The following is a 13,629-nucleotide window of genomic DNA, read 5'->3' on the forward strand; positions in this document are numbered from 1 at the left end:
TGTGTAGTGCCAGGACTCAGGGCAGACCCTGTAATGAACAGCACCACAGGCATGCAGAGCTCATAAGCAACCCGACAGCAGTAACCGTAGGCTACACAGTCCAAGCTCTCCCGGGAGACCCTACAATAAACAAACGGGTGTGTAGCCCCAGAACTCTGGAGAGAGCCAACAATACATTAGTATCTGTAGTCCCAGTGCGCATGAGAGACTCTACAGTAAACAAACCAGGGTGTCTAGATACCCTACAATAAACAACCCAGAGACCCGTGTGCCTGGGAGGGTAGACCCAGCCTGGAACAGCCCGCTGCGGGAGAGGGGGGAAGGACGCATAGAAAGAACAGCTACAGCGCGTTGCCACGATGAATTTTGTCCCTCACACCTCGCCATAGATATCAGCCCGAGCTGCTGAGAGAAACCATCTGGGAGTGCGAAGGGGAGTCCTGGCGCGCCCCCGTGCGGGCACTTGGTACAGCCCAGCGCTCGCTCCCCGCTCCTGGCCCCTCCCAGCGGCTAGGTTGATTCGGCTGCGTCCGGCGACGGCTCCTCCCTCCTCCCCCTCCCTTCTTGGTGGATTCTGCTGCGTCCGCCCCCTGTTCCCTGGGGAGTGGGAACTAGGGGGTGGGAGGGGCTGGGAGCCAGGATTCCTGGGTTCTCTCCCTGGCACCAGGAGGGGAGTAGTGTCTAGTGGTTAGAGCAGGGGGGCTGGGAGCCAGGACTCCTGGGTTCTCTCCCTGGCACTGGGAGGGGAGTGGTGTCTAGTGGTTAGAGCAGGGGGGCTGGGAGCCAGGACTCCTGGGTTCTCTCCCTGGCTCTGGGAAGGGAGTGGGGGTCTAGAGGTTAGAGCCAGCAGGAAGCTGGGAATCAAGTCCCAGAGGCAGGAATGGAACCCAGATGTCCTGACTCCTTGGCAACTACTCACAGGCCACCCTCCCCTTCCGCTGCTGGAAATAGAACCCAGAGCCCTAGGGGGCACACAAGCCTCATCTGAGTGTGAACCTCCCCTCTTATGAAACAGGGCTCAGCCACCTTGTGGCACTGGGAGCCTGCACGCCCAGGCTGACACATAGAAAACCCTGGGGAAATTAAATGCAAAAGACTTTGTTACAGGGCTGGGCGATTCAATGCCCCTCAACTTATCCCACTGCTCCCACCAGCTCTGCCCTGAAAGCCTCAGACATGGGATTTTCCCTTTTCCCCTCTACACGTCCCAAACCAACCAGAGCCAGGGCCCTTGGCCTGCCAGTCCTGCGCCCTTTTGATTGAGATCCCCGCGGAGAAAGCTGCCTATCTACATACGTCGGATTAATACCTCCCATCTCCGGGCAGTGGGCTGGCTTCTCTCCCTCTTCTGCTGTCTGCCTCAGTTTTCTTTTCCAGCCTCTCTGGGTGAGAGAAAATTCAGGTACCAGGTCTCCAGAAGGAAGCAGCAAATATTCCATTGGCCAGGCCGGGCTGTTGGAGAGCGAAGGAGGGGTCCTGAATTGGGAGGGGCAGCTATTAGGTGTTTGACAATAGCACCTAAAGGTGCTGATCAAGACAGTGAATGAGAACAAGGCTCCCACCACGCTGGGCGCTGCCCAGACCCTGACCGAGATCAGGGCCCCGTCGCACCGGGCGCTGCCCAGACCCCGACCGAGATCAGGGTCCCTGGTATATGGGGTCAGTATGTGGGGCTGGATCTATGGGAGTTCTGTGGGGCTGGGGGCTCCCCCAGGCACCCAGGGGAGTCTCTAGCTGGGTCCCCCTGAATGACTTTGGCCCCATGCACAGCCCTGTCACTGCCCCACACCCTGCAGCTGCCTGTGCTGCGCCCATCACCTTGGGCCGGGGGGGGGGGGTTGAGGTGAGGCCCAGAAACCAGCATCTGGGGCAGGCCAGGGATGGGGGGAACAGGTGAGCGGGAAATGGGGACAGGTGAGCGGGGGGTTGGGAAACAAGTGGGTGGGAAATGGGGACAGTGAGCACAGGAGATGGGTTATAGGGGGAAGCATGGGGGCTGGTCCCAGAGGGACAATGGCCGAGTGTAACACAAAGGTCATTTGTATTTTGGGCAGGGTGTCAATGGGGCCAGAGCGCCAGTGGGCGGGAACTGGCCGTAGCTCTGTGGACGTTCCCCGTCTCATTCACACCAGGGCCTTTCCCCTGTGTAAATCTCAGCCCGGTTTTGCTCACCCCAATCTTGGCCTGAATCCGGCCCCCGAGACTGGATTCCTGCTTGTTGGGCCCAAATCCTGCCCAGAGGATGAAATTCCAGCCGCTGCTGGTGAGACGCAGGACAGGCTGGATCACTGGTGCGTGATAGCAAAGTGACACCAGCGAGATGCCCAAGCGCCAGCACCATGCGGACTAGAGGGAACAGGCGATCATTGATAATCATCAAACGCCGTAATTCACTGCAGGGCCCAGGTATCACTGTGGGTCTGTGCAGCGCCTGGCGCAACAGGGCCCCGATCTCAGTTGGGATCTGGGCAGCGCCTGGCGCGAAGGGGCCCTGATCTCAGTTGGGGTTTGTGTTTATTGTTATACAATCTCTAATTTATAATATTATGTTAACCAGCAATATGCTAACACTTATCAATGATATAATATTTTAAACGAGATTGAATCATTTATATTCTAAATACATTAGTTGTAATTTATTATAAATACTGTATATTATATATGTTAAACAATAGAAATTTTTATAATTAATCATAACTCAATAACTATAATTTATAACACTTTATATCAAACGATAAATTAGTAATTATTTAGTATAAATTAGGGACTATGTATGAACACTCATTTATAATATAAAGTAAATTAGTTATAAATTAGGGACTATACATTACATATTAAAATCCTTTGTTCTAAACGGTACGTTATTAGTAAGGCAAAGCGTGTGTCACAGATAGTTAGTAAAGGTCAGGGCCAGGTCACGGGCAAAAAGGAAAAATTCACGGAAGCCAGGACGTGGCCTTGACTTTTACTAACAATATCCTGGATGAAATGGGGATCAGTGGGGCCCCACACCGCCTGACGCAGGGCAGCGGCAGCGGGGCTGGGGGGACCCCTGCTGCTGGCAGCTCAGGGGTTTCCCCGCTGCAGCCGGGAGCTGCAGGGGCTGCCAGAGGCGGTGGCGGTCCCACAGCTCCCTGTCCCCGCGGGGGACCCCGCAGCTTCCGACCATGGCAGGCTGAAGTCATGGAGGTGGCTGGAATTCACCGATTCCGTGACTAAATGAGTCTTAATCCTCAGTAATTCTCAGTAGTTCATTGTAAATTAGTGACGGTGTACTCACGCTGTATTAAACCACCACACTTTCTATTACAGATGAGAAACACTCGATTCTCCTCGCCTTAGACCCATCTCTCCAGGGCTGGCTGGTCTCCATTCCCGGCTGTCTTGGAGCAGTTTCTCAAAGACGTTGCTGTTCACCCAACCCCAGCTAGCGTTGGGTCTCTTCCAACCCGGCTTTTACCTGCCATGCCTAACATGAGCCCGTTTCCTGGCTGTTCTTCCGATCTTCTTCCCACCTGGCCAAACCGTCCAAGCTGGATCCCCTCCGCAGTTCTAGAATCGGTGCCAGCTTCATCCTTCCCCTAAGTCGGTCGTTCCGAGCACGGTTCGGCCTTGTTTCCCCAGTTGAATGGGTTTATTCCCATTCTCTGCACGATCTGCCCGTCGCGTCCTCCGTCCCCAGCATTGGGAGCTATACACGCTGCAGGCCCGATTACTGACTCCTAGTTCCGACTTGTCACTGTGCAAACCAGCCTCCTCCCGCAGATCACACCTCACCTTCCCTTATGTACTCTGCCCCTTTCCTGCTCTGCTGCTAAGATCCCTGCTGAGTTTCCTACTTTCCTGCGGCAGGGGCTGGCGCCAGCCTGGCCGCCACTGGCTGTAAGACTTTGCCAGAGACATGATAAATGACTGATTGGTTGTGTTAATTATTAATATTGTTGTAAAGCCCAGACTGCACGTTTAACGAACGGTGACACATTACACCTAGCCTTGGGTCAGTTTTGATCAGTAAACATCGATACAAGTCAATTTCACCCATGCAAATCGATAGAAAAATCTTTCTGTTGATGAGCATCAAAATATCCAGACGGGCGACCCGTGGGGCTGGGGATGCAAAGCTCAGGTGCCCTTTGTTCTGAGGGACCCACCGCCCCCGCCCTCCACCAGGGGGCAGGCAGGGTTGACTCATTTATAGAAACTTCTTCCAGTGTATTGTGTGTGGACCCCTCCCCACATACACCCCATGGGGAGGACGGGGGGTGGGGAAGGAATTCACTCAGCTAATTTTCTTGGTACAAATGGTACCCTGGCAATCGAAATCTAAACCAGTAATAACTCTCCGTCCATCTGTCCTCTGTTGGAGGGGCTGACCCCCCACCCCCACCCCCAAATACACACACCACCACCCAGGGAGTCTTGAACTCCCCCAAAGCACAAACTTCTCCAGAACCCCTCCTTGAGGTTCCTGACTCCAGCTCCACAGCCCCCTGTTATCCCAGCCCTGGGCTCCCTTCCCCCACAAGCTCTTCCAGTGCCCCTGCAGCCTCTATCCCTGGACCCACCTCTCGGTCTCTCTCAGCCCCACTGTGGGGGCACAGCTGGGCTTGTTAACAGGTTTAGTTTAGGAAAGAGAGACACTGGCCCTGCAGCTCCCCGGTGGTGTGGGGAGCAGCTGAGCTGGGCTCTGGCTCAGGACCCCCCCATGGCTGGGCTGAGTCAGGAAAGCACCATGGGGCACCCAGCTGGATTCCCTTGCCCAGGCCAGATCTGAACATGCGGAGGACACCCCCACCCCCCCGCTCAAGCTCAGAGGGGGATGGAGGGGTTATGGCTCCACAGCTGGAGTTGGGGGTCGTGCACAAATGGGGCAGCCGAGGAGATGGAGCGTGCATGAGCTTCAATACAGTGAGGGGTGGGGTGGGGGTGTTCAGCTTTCATGGCAGCAGGGCCACTACCCTTTCCCAAGCAGCTCTGGGGGAGGTGGGTTCATGGGGGCACAGAGCTGGGGGGCTCAGCCGCAGCAGGTCTCCTTTCAAAGAAACCTGGGGGGCAGAGCAGGGCCCCTAGCATGCCCCAGGGCCACGCCTCGACTGCAGCGTGAGGTAGGGGGCCCAGGACTTGTAGCCTGAATTCCGTGTGGGGCCCAGGCCAGGGGGGCAGGGAGACCAGACCCACCCCCATTAAAGTGGGTTTTTAAACCAAGCTTCTCCTGAAAACAGTTTATTTTGCTCAAAGAAAATTCTGTATAAAAGAGCTTCCCCCCAAATATGAACACTGCCCCAGGCTCTGGGGCAAGAGAAAGGGAGGGAGGGGAAACCATCCAGACAGACCCACAGCAACTGGGAAACTGGCCAGGGAGCGGGAGTGAACCTGACCAGACACACCCACCCGGGGCCCCTCCCACCAGCCTAAAACTCACCAGCCTGATTTCCTTGCCCAGAGCAAATTGCTAAGACCTGAACTCACCCCTCCACAGCTCAGTGGAAATTCATGGTGAGAAGCAGCCCCCGGCCGCACCGATCCCAGGGGAGCCCCCAGATACCCTGATCCCAGGGCGCTAAGGCAGGGAGGGAAGGTTTCCTGCATTTCCTTTGGGTTGGTAAATTCTCTGGAGTTTAGCATCTAACCCAGCCCCTCGGGCTCCCCACCCCCAGGCACAGACTCTGGCCAGCTGAAGCCATGTGGATTTAACTGAAAAGGGGTGAAGGGGACAGGGAGCCCACATGGCTGCAGACACCGGTTCGAACGGATGTAAGCATACGGCAGGCGAGCAGCGAGACGCGAGGTTCAAATCCCTGTAGGGGCGTCCGTGCACACAATCAATTCAGGCTTAACCCGACGGGTGGAAACGACAGCGCTGGCGGAAAAGGCGGTGGAGGCGGGGGCTGAGGGTGCCTTGGAGATGGGGGGTATATTGAGGGGAACAGGGAGTCTGGCCGGGGGAGGTGGGCACATTCGGGGCAGCCCTGCCCCAGCACAGCCCAGCTCAGGCCCTGCCGTTGCTGCAAACAGGAGGCTGAGGCAGGGACCAAGAACAGCGAGAACCGCCCCCGCCCGGCATGGCGTCTGTACACAGGAGAGCGCCCAGCCCCCCCGAGTCCGCACCACGCTGCGCCAGCGGGATCCCCAAGCGCCACCCTACGCTCGCGGCACCACCACGTACGGCTGGTGCGGGATGAGCCGCTGGCGCTCGTTGCAGGTGTAGATCCAGCGAGGGCGGACGAACGAGAGGTTGGCGTTGTCATTCAGGGCCTGCGGGGGTGAAGGCAGGGCCGTGAGAGCAGAGCAGCAGGAGTGTGTCAGCCCAGCCCCCCTGCTCTGAGCCTCTAGCCCCCTCTCCCCTCCCAGAGCTGGGGAAAGAACCCAGGAGTCCTGGCTCCCAGCCCCCCTGCTCTGAGCTCCTAGCCCCCACTCCCCTGCCGGAGCTGGGGAGAGAACCCAGGAGTGCTGGCTCCCAGCCCCCCTGCTCTCACCCATCAGCCCCCACTCCCCTCCCAGTCAGGGACAGAACCCAGGAGTCCTGGCTCCCAGCCCCCCTGCTCTGAGCCCCTGCTCCCCCTCTGCCCCCCCCTAAAAAAAAAACTCCCCCCGACCACTGACCCCACCTATCCCTCTCCCAGTCAGGACAGAAGCCCAGGAAGTCCTGGGCTCCCAGCCCCCCTGCTCTGAGCCCTTAGCTCCCCCTCGCCCCCCGCCCACCCCCGACGCATCTAGGACCCACTTACCCTCCCCGGGCTCAGGGACGAGCCCGAGGAGTGTCCTGCTCCAAAGACTAGTCTACGCCCTGCATATAACAGGCCAACTGCCATAACAGATTAAAGGCTCCGTGTTTCCCTCGAGCCAGCCAGCCCCCTGCACAGCATCTAGGGGAGAACCCCTGTACCTCACCCCATGGGGGCGCTACCAGTGCTGGGGGGCAGGGGAAAGCGGGGGCCCCTCTACCTCCTCCAAAGGTGTCTACCCACTCCTGGGACACGTAGAAAAGACGTTAGTTACCATCACCGGCTTCGTTCAGTAGCGCTCCAACCCACCTACCGGGAGCAGAATGGGAGTAGAGAACTGCCCTCCGACCCCAGTACCCCCAGCCCCCCTCCCTGGGCTCCCATCCGCCTTCCCGCTCGCCGCTCTCCTGCCGCAGCCCTCCTTCCAACATCCTCACTCCGACGCCCTCCACCCCCCTCTCAGTCTACCTCAGCTCCGCCCCCCCACCCTGCGAATCCACTAGCCTCCGCAGCCCGAACCAGACCTGCCAGGCCTCACCGTCATCTCTGACCAGGCTGCAGGGCCCCCCCGCCCCCCCCGTTCCGCCCGCCGGCCACCTCCTGCAGCTCTCGCCCGGACCCCTCACCTGCTTCACCCCCGACCCCCACTCTGACCCGGCAGGCCCCCCCCGCTCTGCCTGGGCCTCACTCCTGACCCTCAGCTCCGCCCGCCCCCCACTCCTGACCCGCAGCGCCCCTCGAGCCGTCCCACCCCCTCACCCCGACCCCCAGCCCCCGTCTGCCTGGGCCTCTCACTCCTGCACCCTCAGCTCCGCCGCCCCCCACTCCTGACCCCGCACCCCCTCGAGCTCTGCCCACCCCCTCACTCCCGACCCCCAGCCCCCCCCCCCCCCCCCAGCTCTGCCCGGGCCTCTCACTCCTGACCTCAGCTCCGCCCGCCCCCCTCCTGACGCAGCCCCTCGAGCTCTGCCCACCCCCCTCACTCCCGCCCCAGCCCCCCCCCAGCTCTGCCCGGGCCTCTCACTCCTGACCCTCAGCTCTCGCCGCCCCCCACTCCTGACCCGCAGCCCCTCGAGCTCTGCCCACCCCCTCACTCCCGACCCCCAGCCCCCCAGCTCTGCCTGGGCCTCTCACTCCTGACCCTCAGCTCCGCCCGCCCCCTACTCCTGACCCGCAGCCCCACTCGAGCTCCGCCCACCCCCTCACTCCCGACCCCCCCCCCCAGCTCTCGCCTGGGCCTCTCACTCCTGACCCTCAGCTCCGCCCGCCCCCCACTCCTGACCGCAGCCCCCTCGAGCTCTGCCCACCCCTCACTCCCGACCCCCAGCCCCCCCAGCTCTGCCTGGGCCTCTCACTCCTGACCCTCAAGCTCCGCCCGCCCCCTACTCCTGACCCGCAGCCCCCTCGAGCTCCGCCCACCCCTCACTCCGACCCCCAGCCCCCCAGCTCTGCCTGGGCCTCTCACTCCTGACCTCGCTCCGCCCGCCCCCTCCTGCACCCGCAGCCCCCCCACCAGCTCTGCCTGGGCCTCTCACTCCTGACCCTCAGGCCGCCACGCCCCCACTCCTGACCCGCAGCCCCTCGAGCTTCGCCCACCCCTCATCCCGACCCCCAGCCCCCCCAGCTCTGCCTGGGCCTCTCACTCCTGACCTCAGCTCCGGCCCGCCCCCCACTCCTGACCCGCAGCCCCCCCAGCTCTGCCCGGGCCTCTCACTCCTGACCCTCAGCTCCCGCCGCCCCCCACTCCTGACCCGCAGCCCCCCTCGAGCTCGTCCCACCCCCTCCACTCCCGACCCCCAGCCCCCCCCGCTCTGTCTGCGGCTCTCTCACTCCTGACCCTCAGCTCCGCCCGCCCCCCACTTCCTGACCCGCAGCCCCCTCAGCTCTTGCTGGCCTCTCACTCCTGACCTCAGCTCCGCCCGCCCCACTCCGCCCGCAGCCCCCCTCGAGCTTCCGCCCACCCCCTCACTCCCGACCCTCAGCCCCCCCTCAGCTCTGCCTGGGCCTTCACTCCTGACCCTCAGCTCCGCCCGCCCCCCACTCTTGACCGCAGCCCCTCGAGCTCTGCCCACCCCCTCACTTCCCGACCCCAGCCCCGAGCTCTGCCTGGCCTCTCACTCTTGACCCTCAGCTCCGCCCGCCCCCCTCACTCCTGACCCGCAGCCCCCCCCAGCTCTGCCTGGGCGTCTCACTACTCTGACTCCTTTCAGCTCCGCCCCACCCCCTCACTCCCGACCCACAGCCCCCCCAGCTCTGACCGCACCCCTCACTCCGACCCACAGCCCCCCCGAGCTCTGACCGTGCCCCTCACTCCCGACCCACAGCCCCTGCTACCCCAGCCCATACTTCCATCAGTTATGAAAGAATTGCTCGCTGAACACAGCCATGTGCCTGGCACAGAGATGCAGCTGTCTCTGGGGTGGGACGCAGAACGGAGGCTGTTTAACCACCTCCCAGCAGCAGATCACGCTTAGGACAGCAGTGAGGGTAATTTCATAACTACGAAGAGGACTTCGGGAGCTAAACCCACACCCTACGGAATTTCACCCGGACTGCTGGGTTCGCGTCTGGGCGGAGGGACCAGCTGCCGTGACGGCCTGAGGCCCCCGTGGCCTGCCCCTCACCCGTTGAACGCCGTGATGTAGCGATTCAGGAGGCGTCGTTCCTGGGACGGGAAATCTCCATACAGGAAAAAGCGTTTGCCCACAAAGAAATCTGGAGAGGAGAAAAGGGGTTAACATAAGGAGCTGGACGCTACAAAACCGCGTGGGCGTCTCCCTGTCAGAGTCGTGCCGTGTTCACCCATGGGACTCACTGCCACAGGATATTAAAATCTCCACGTGTTCAATTCAGACTCACACCCACTAGAGGAGATGGGCCCCGGGCCCCACTCCTCGCCCCCAGAGAAATCCAGTTCCCGCCATGGGGCCAGACAGAAGCCAGAGTCCCCATGTCCTATCCCATATACCAGGCAGCACCGGGATGGGCTGATCCAGCTCCTCTTCCACATCCGTGTTCTCCTCTGTGGAGCCGCCGTAGGGGTCATCGTCGGGGTCCGGAGTCGTCTCCCGACCCGCTTGCTGCTTCTTGCGGTGCTCCTCCTCCACCCTGCATCAGGGAGTGCGGGTCAGCTGGGAGGACACCCCTCCCTCAGCTCCCCCTCCTCTGCCCTGCTTCACCCTACCTCCCCAAGCCAGTGAGAGAACCCAGGAGTGCTGGCTCCCAGCCCCCTGCTCTAACCACTACACCCCACTCCCCTCCCAGAGCCAGGGGGAGAATCCAGGAGTCCTGGCTCCCAGCCCCCTGCTCTAACCACTACACCCCACTCCCCTCCCAGAGCCAGGCAGAGAACCCAGGAGTCCTAGCTCACAGCCCCCCTGCTCTAACCACTACACCCCACCCCCTTGAGCTAGGGAGAGAACCCAGGAGTCCCTCCCCAGAATGAGTGGGGGGGGGCGATCTCCCCCTGGGGCCCTTTTCCATCCCTCCTGTCCCCGCTCCCCCATGGCCCCCAATTCACAGGTGGCCACGCTCTGCTGTACCCACCTCCTCAGCTCGTCGTCTGTGTCGCCGGAGTCGCCCTCCCCGCTGTCCCTTGCCCCTGGAGAACAGGACGGGAAATCAGTCCCAGTCACCCCACAGCACTGGGGGATACCTCCTGGGGCAGGGAGCCAGGACTCCTGGTTTCTCTCCCTACCTGCGGGCTCCCTGCTGTCCGTGGAGGCCGGGGAGCTCTCCTCCCCAGCCCGCGAGTTGCCGGCATGGGCCCAGGAAGTGCCGGGCTCTGTCTCCTCCCCCGAGGACTCACCCTGAGGCGACTGGGCCCTGGCAGGCCCCTTGCCCTGGTGGTTGGAACTGGGCAGCCCGGCTCTCTGCAAGAGAAAGGTCCGAGGGGGGGGGGGTGTCTGTGCGAGGTGGTGTCATGGGGGGCAGAGGCTTGGGGAGCTAGCCCCTCCCCACCCCCAGAAACTGAGGGAGAGAACCCAGGAGTCCTGGCTTCCAGTCCCCCCTGCTCTAACCACTGGACCACATTTCTCCTCCCCAGAACTAGGACAGAACCCAGGAGTCCTGGCTTCCAGTCCCCCCTGCTCTAACCACTGGACCCCACTCCTCTCCCAGAACTAGGACAGAACCCAGGAGTCCTGGCTCCCAGCCCCACCCAACTCCCCTCCCAGAGCCAGGCCCTGCCCCACCTGATGTCCCCTACCTGTCGGGGGGAGGGGGTCTTGCGGGACCGGGTGGGCGGCTCCTCTTTGCTCTCCTCTTCTTCCTCGCTGCCTGAGGTGGGCGGCCCGCCCATTAGGTAGCTGCCAGGGTACACCCCTCGGTTACCCCAAAACCGAGTGAACCCCCAGGAATCCCCCGGCAGCCCCCCCACCAGGACTAAACCCCCTGGGATCCAGCCATCACTGATTGCCCCCATGAGTGACCCCCAGCGCCGGTCTAGCTCCCCATCTGACCCCTGATAGCATATAACCCCCCGAGCCTCAGCCATCACTGATAGCTCCTGGATGGCCCCTCACAGCCCCACTGGCCGTGGGGTGGCCCCCCCACCTCACCGTTTGCAGGGCAGCCGCTGACGGGCCCGGTGGCAGTCCAGCACCCACTCCTTGCGCACGATGGTGCCCCCGCGCCCCTTCACCTGGCTGTACTTGGGGGTGTTGGCGAAGGCGCAGCTGGGTGGAGGGAAACAGAAGGAAGATCAGAGAGCGGCAGGGGTGCGGGACCAAGCACCCCCCCTCCCCCCCCCCAACAGCCTTTGGGAGGCAGGAGGGACTCCTGGGTTCTTTCCCCAGCTCTCGGAGTGGAGCACGGACTAATGGTAAGATGGGGGTGGGGGGAGGGCTGGGAGCCAGGACTCCTGGGTTCCTTGCACAGCACACAGTTGGGAAGGTGCACCCATGATGCTCTGCTCCTGCTGTCTGAGTGCGCCCCGGGTTTCCCAGGATGCACTGGGTCAGGACTAGGCAGGGTTAATCAGACTGGACAGTACCGGCTGCAATGGCAGAAGGTCGGGGCCCACATTAGGGTGGGTGTTGTCGGGGGTCCAGTCGGGCTGGCCGGGCGGTGCCGGACGGAAGGGGAGAGGGAGCCGGCGGTACCTACACGAGGCGGGTGCTGTCGGGGGTCAGTCGGGCTGGCCGGGGGGTACCAGCCGGGCGGGGGCAGGGAGCCAGCGGTACCTACACGAGGCGGGTGCTGTCGGGGGTCCAGTCGGGCTGGCTGGGGGGTACCAGCCGGGCGGGGGCAGGGAGCCAGTGGTACCTACACGAGGCGGGTGCTGTCGGGGGTCTAGTCGGGCTGGCTGGGGGGTACCGGCCGGGCGGGGGCAGGGAGCTGGCAGTACCTACACGAGGCGGGTGCTGTCGGGGGTCCAGTTGGGCTGGCCGGGGGGTACCAGCCGGGCGGGGGCAGGGAGCCGGCGGTACCTACACGAGACAGGTGCTGTCGGGAGTCCAGTCGGGCGGGAGCAGGGAGCCGGCGGTACCTACACAAGGCGGGTGCTGTCGGGGGTCCAGTCGGGCTGGGGGGCAGGGAGCCGGTGGTACCTACATGAGGTCGATGCTGTCGGGGGTCCAGTCGGGCTGGCCGGGGGGTACCAGCCGGGCGGGGGCAGGGAGCCGGCGGTACCTACACAAGGTGGGTGCTGTCGGGGGTCCAGTCGGGCTGGCCGGGGGGTACCAGTCAGGCGGGGGCAGGGAGCCGGCGGTACCTACACGAGGCGGGTGCTGTCAGGGGTCCAGTCGGGCTGGCCGGGGGGTACCAGTCGGGCGGGGGCAGGGAGCCGGCGGTACCTACATGAGGTCGGTGCTGTCGGGGGTCCAGTCGGGCTGGCCGGGGGGTACCAGTCAGGCAGGGGCAGGGAGCCGGCGGTACCTACACGAGGTGGGTGGCTGTGGGGGTGCAGTCCGGGCTGGCTGGGGGCGTAACCATCCGGCGGGGGGCAGGGAGCCGGCAGTACATACATGAGGTCGGTGCTGTGCGGGGGTCAAGGTCGGGCTGGCCGTGGGGTACCAGTCGGGGAGGGCAGGGAGGGGCGCGGCGGTACCCTACACAAGAGGTGGGTGTTGTCGAGGGTCGCAGTCGGGCTGGCTGGGGGGGTAGCGCAGCCCGGACGGGGGCAGGGGCCGGCGATACCTACACGAGGTGGGTGGCTGTCGGGGGCCAGTCGGGCTGGCCGGGGGGTACAAGCTCGGGTGCGGGGCAGGGAGCCGGCAGTACCTAGCTACATAGGTCGGTGCTGGTCGGGGGAATCCAGTCGGGCTGGCCGGGGGGTACAGGCCGGGCGGGGGCAGGAGCCGGCAGTACCTACACGAGGTCGGTGCTGTCGGGTCCAGTCGGGCTGGCCGGGGGTACGGCAGTGGGGCGGGGGGCAGGGGAGCGTGGGCAGGAGCCGCGTTACCTACACGAGGCGGGTGCTGTCAGGGGTCCAGTCGGCTGCCGGGGGTAGCCATGTCGGGGGGGCAGGAGCCGCGGTACCTACATGAGGTCGGATGCTGTTCGGGGGTCCCGTCGGGCTGGCCGGGGGTACCAGTGCGGCAGGGGCAGGAGCCGGCGGTACCTACACGAGGTGGGTGCTGTCGGGGGTCAGTCGGGGCTGGCTCGGGGGGTACATCCGGCGGGGGCAGGGACCCGGCAGTACCTACCTGAGGTCGGTGCTGTCGGGTCCAGTTCGGGCTGGCCGGGGGGTACCAGTCGGGCGGGGGCAGGGAGCCGGCGGTGACTACCATGAAAGGTCGTGCTTGTCGAGGGTCCAGTCGGGCGCGCTGGGGGTACCAGCGACGGCAGTGGCAGGGAGCCGGCGTACCTACACGAGGTGGGTTTGCTGTCGGGTGGTCACAGTCGGGCTGGCGCGGGGTGCGTACCAGCCGCGCGGGGGGCGGAGCCCCAGTACTCTACATGA

General features: G+C 63.2%; 1 protein-coding gene across 2 annotated transcripts in view; it reads right to left on the reverse strand.

Annotated features, from left to right (window-relative positions):
- Nucleotides 1-5,207: 5,207 nt before the first annotated feature.
- The window catches only part of XRCC1 (X-ray repair cross complementing 1), a 13,553-nt gene continuing 5,131 nt past the window's right edge, over nucleotides 5,208-13,629 (reverse strand). The window contains exons 10-17 of one of the 2 annotated variants that reach the window (XM_075071216.1): nucleotides 11,285-11,401; nucleotides 10,933-11,032; nucleotides 10,423-10,597; nucleotides 10,272-10,326; nucleotides 9,694-9,833; nucleotides 9,350-9,440; nucleotides 6,946-7,034; nucleotides 5,208-6,255 (exon numbers count right to left, since the gene is read on the reverse strand). In XM_075071216.1, the coding sequence (XP_074927317.1) occupies nucleotides 6,992-7,034; nucleotides 9,350-9,440; nucleotides 9,694-9,833; nucleotides 10,272-10,326; nucleotides 10,423-10,597; nucleotides 10,933-11,032; nucleotides 11,285-11,401 (721 nt within the window). In that variant the 3' untranslated portion in view covers nucleotides 5,208-6,255; nucleotides 6,946-6,991. The remainder of the gene's footprint in view (nucleotides 6,256-6,945; nucleotides 7,035-9,349; nucleotides 9,441-9,693; nucleotides 9,834-10,271; nucleotides 10,327-10,422; nucleotides 10,598-10,932; nucleotides 11,033-11,284; nucleotides 11,402-13,629) is intronic. The other variant, XM_032797351.2, reaches the window with a different exon arrangement.

This window comes from Chelonoidis abingdonii, chromosome 11, assembly GCF_003597395.2.
Source record: "Chelonoidis abingdonii isolate Lonesome George chromosome 11, CheloAbing_2.0, whole genome shotgun sequence".
In the NCBI taxonomy this organism is placed as follows: domain Eukaryota; kingdom Metazoa; phylum Chordata; order Testudines; family Testudinidae; genus Chelonoidis; species Chelonoidis abingdonii.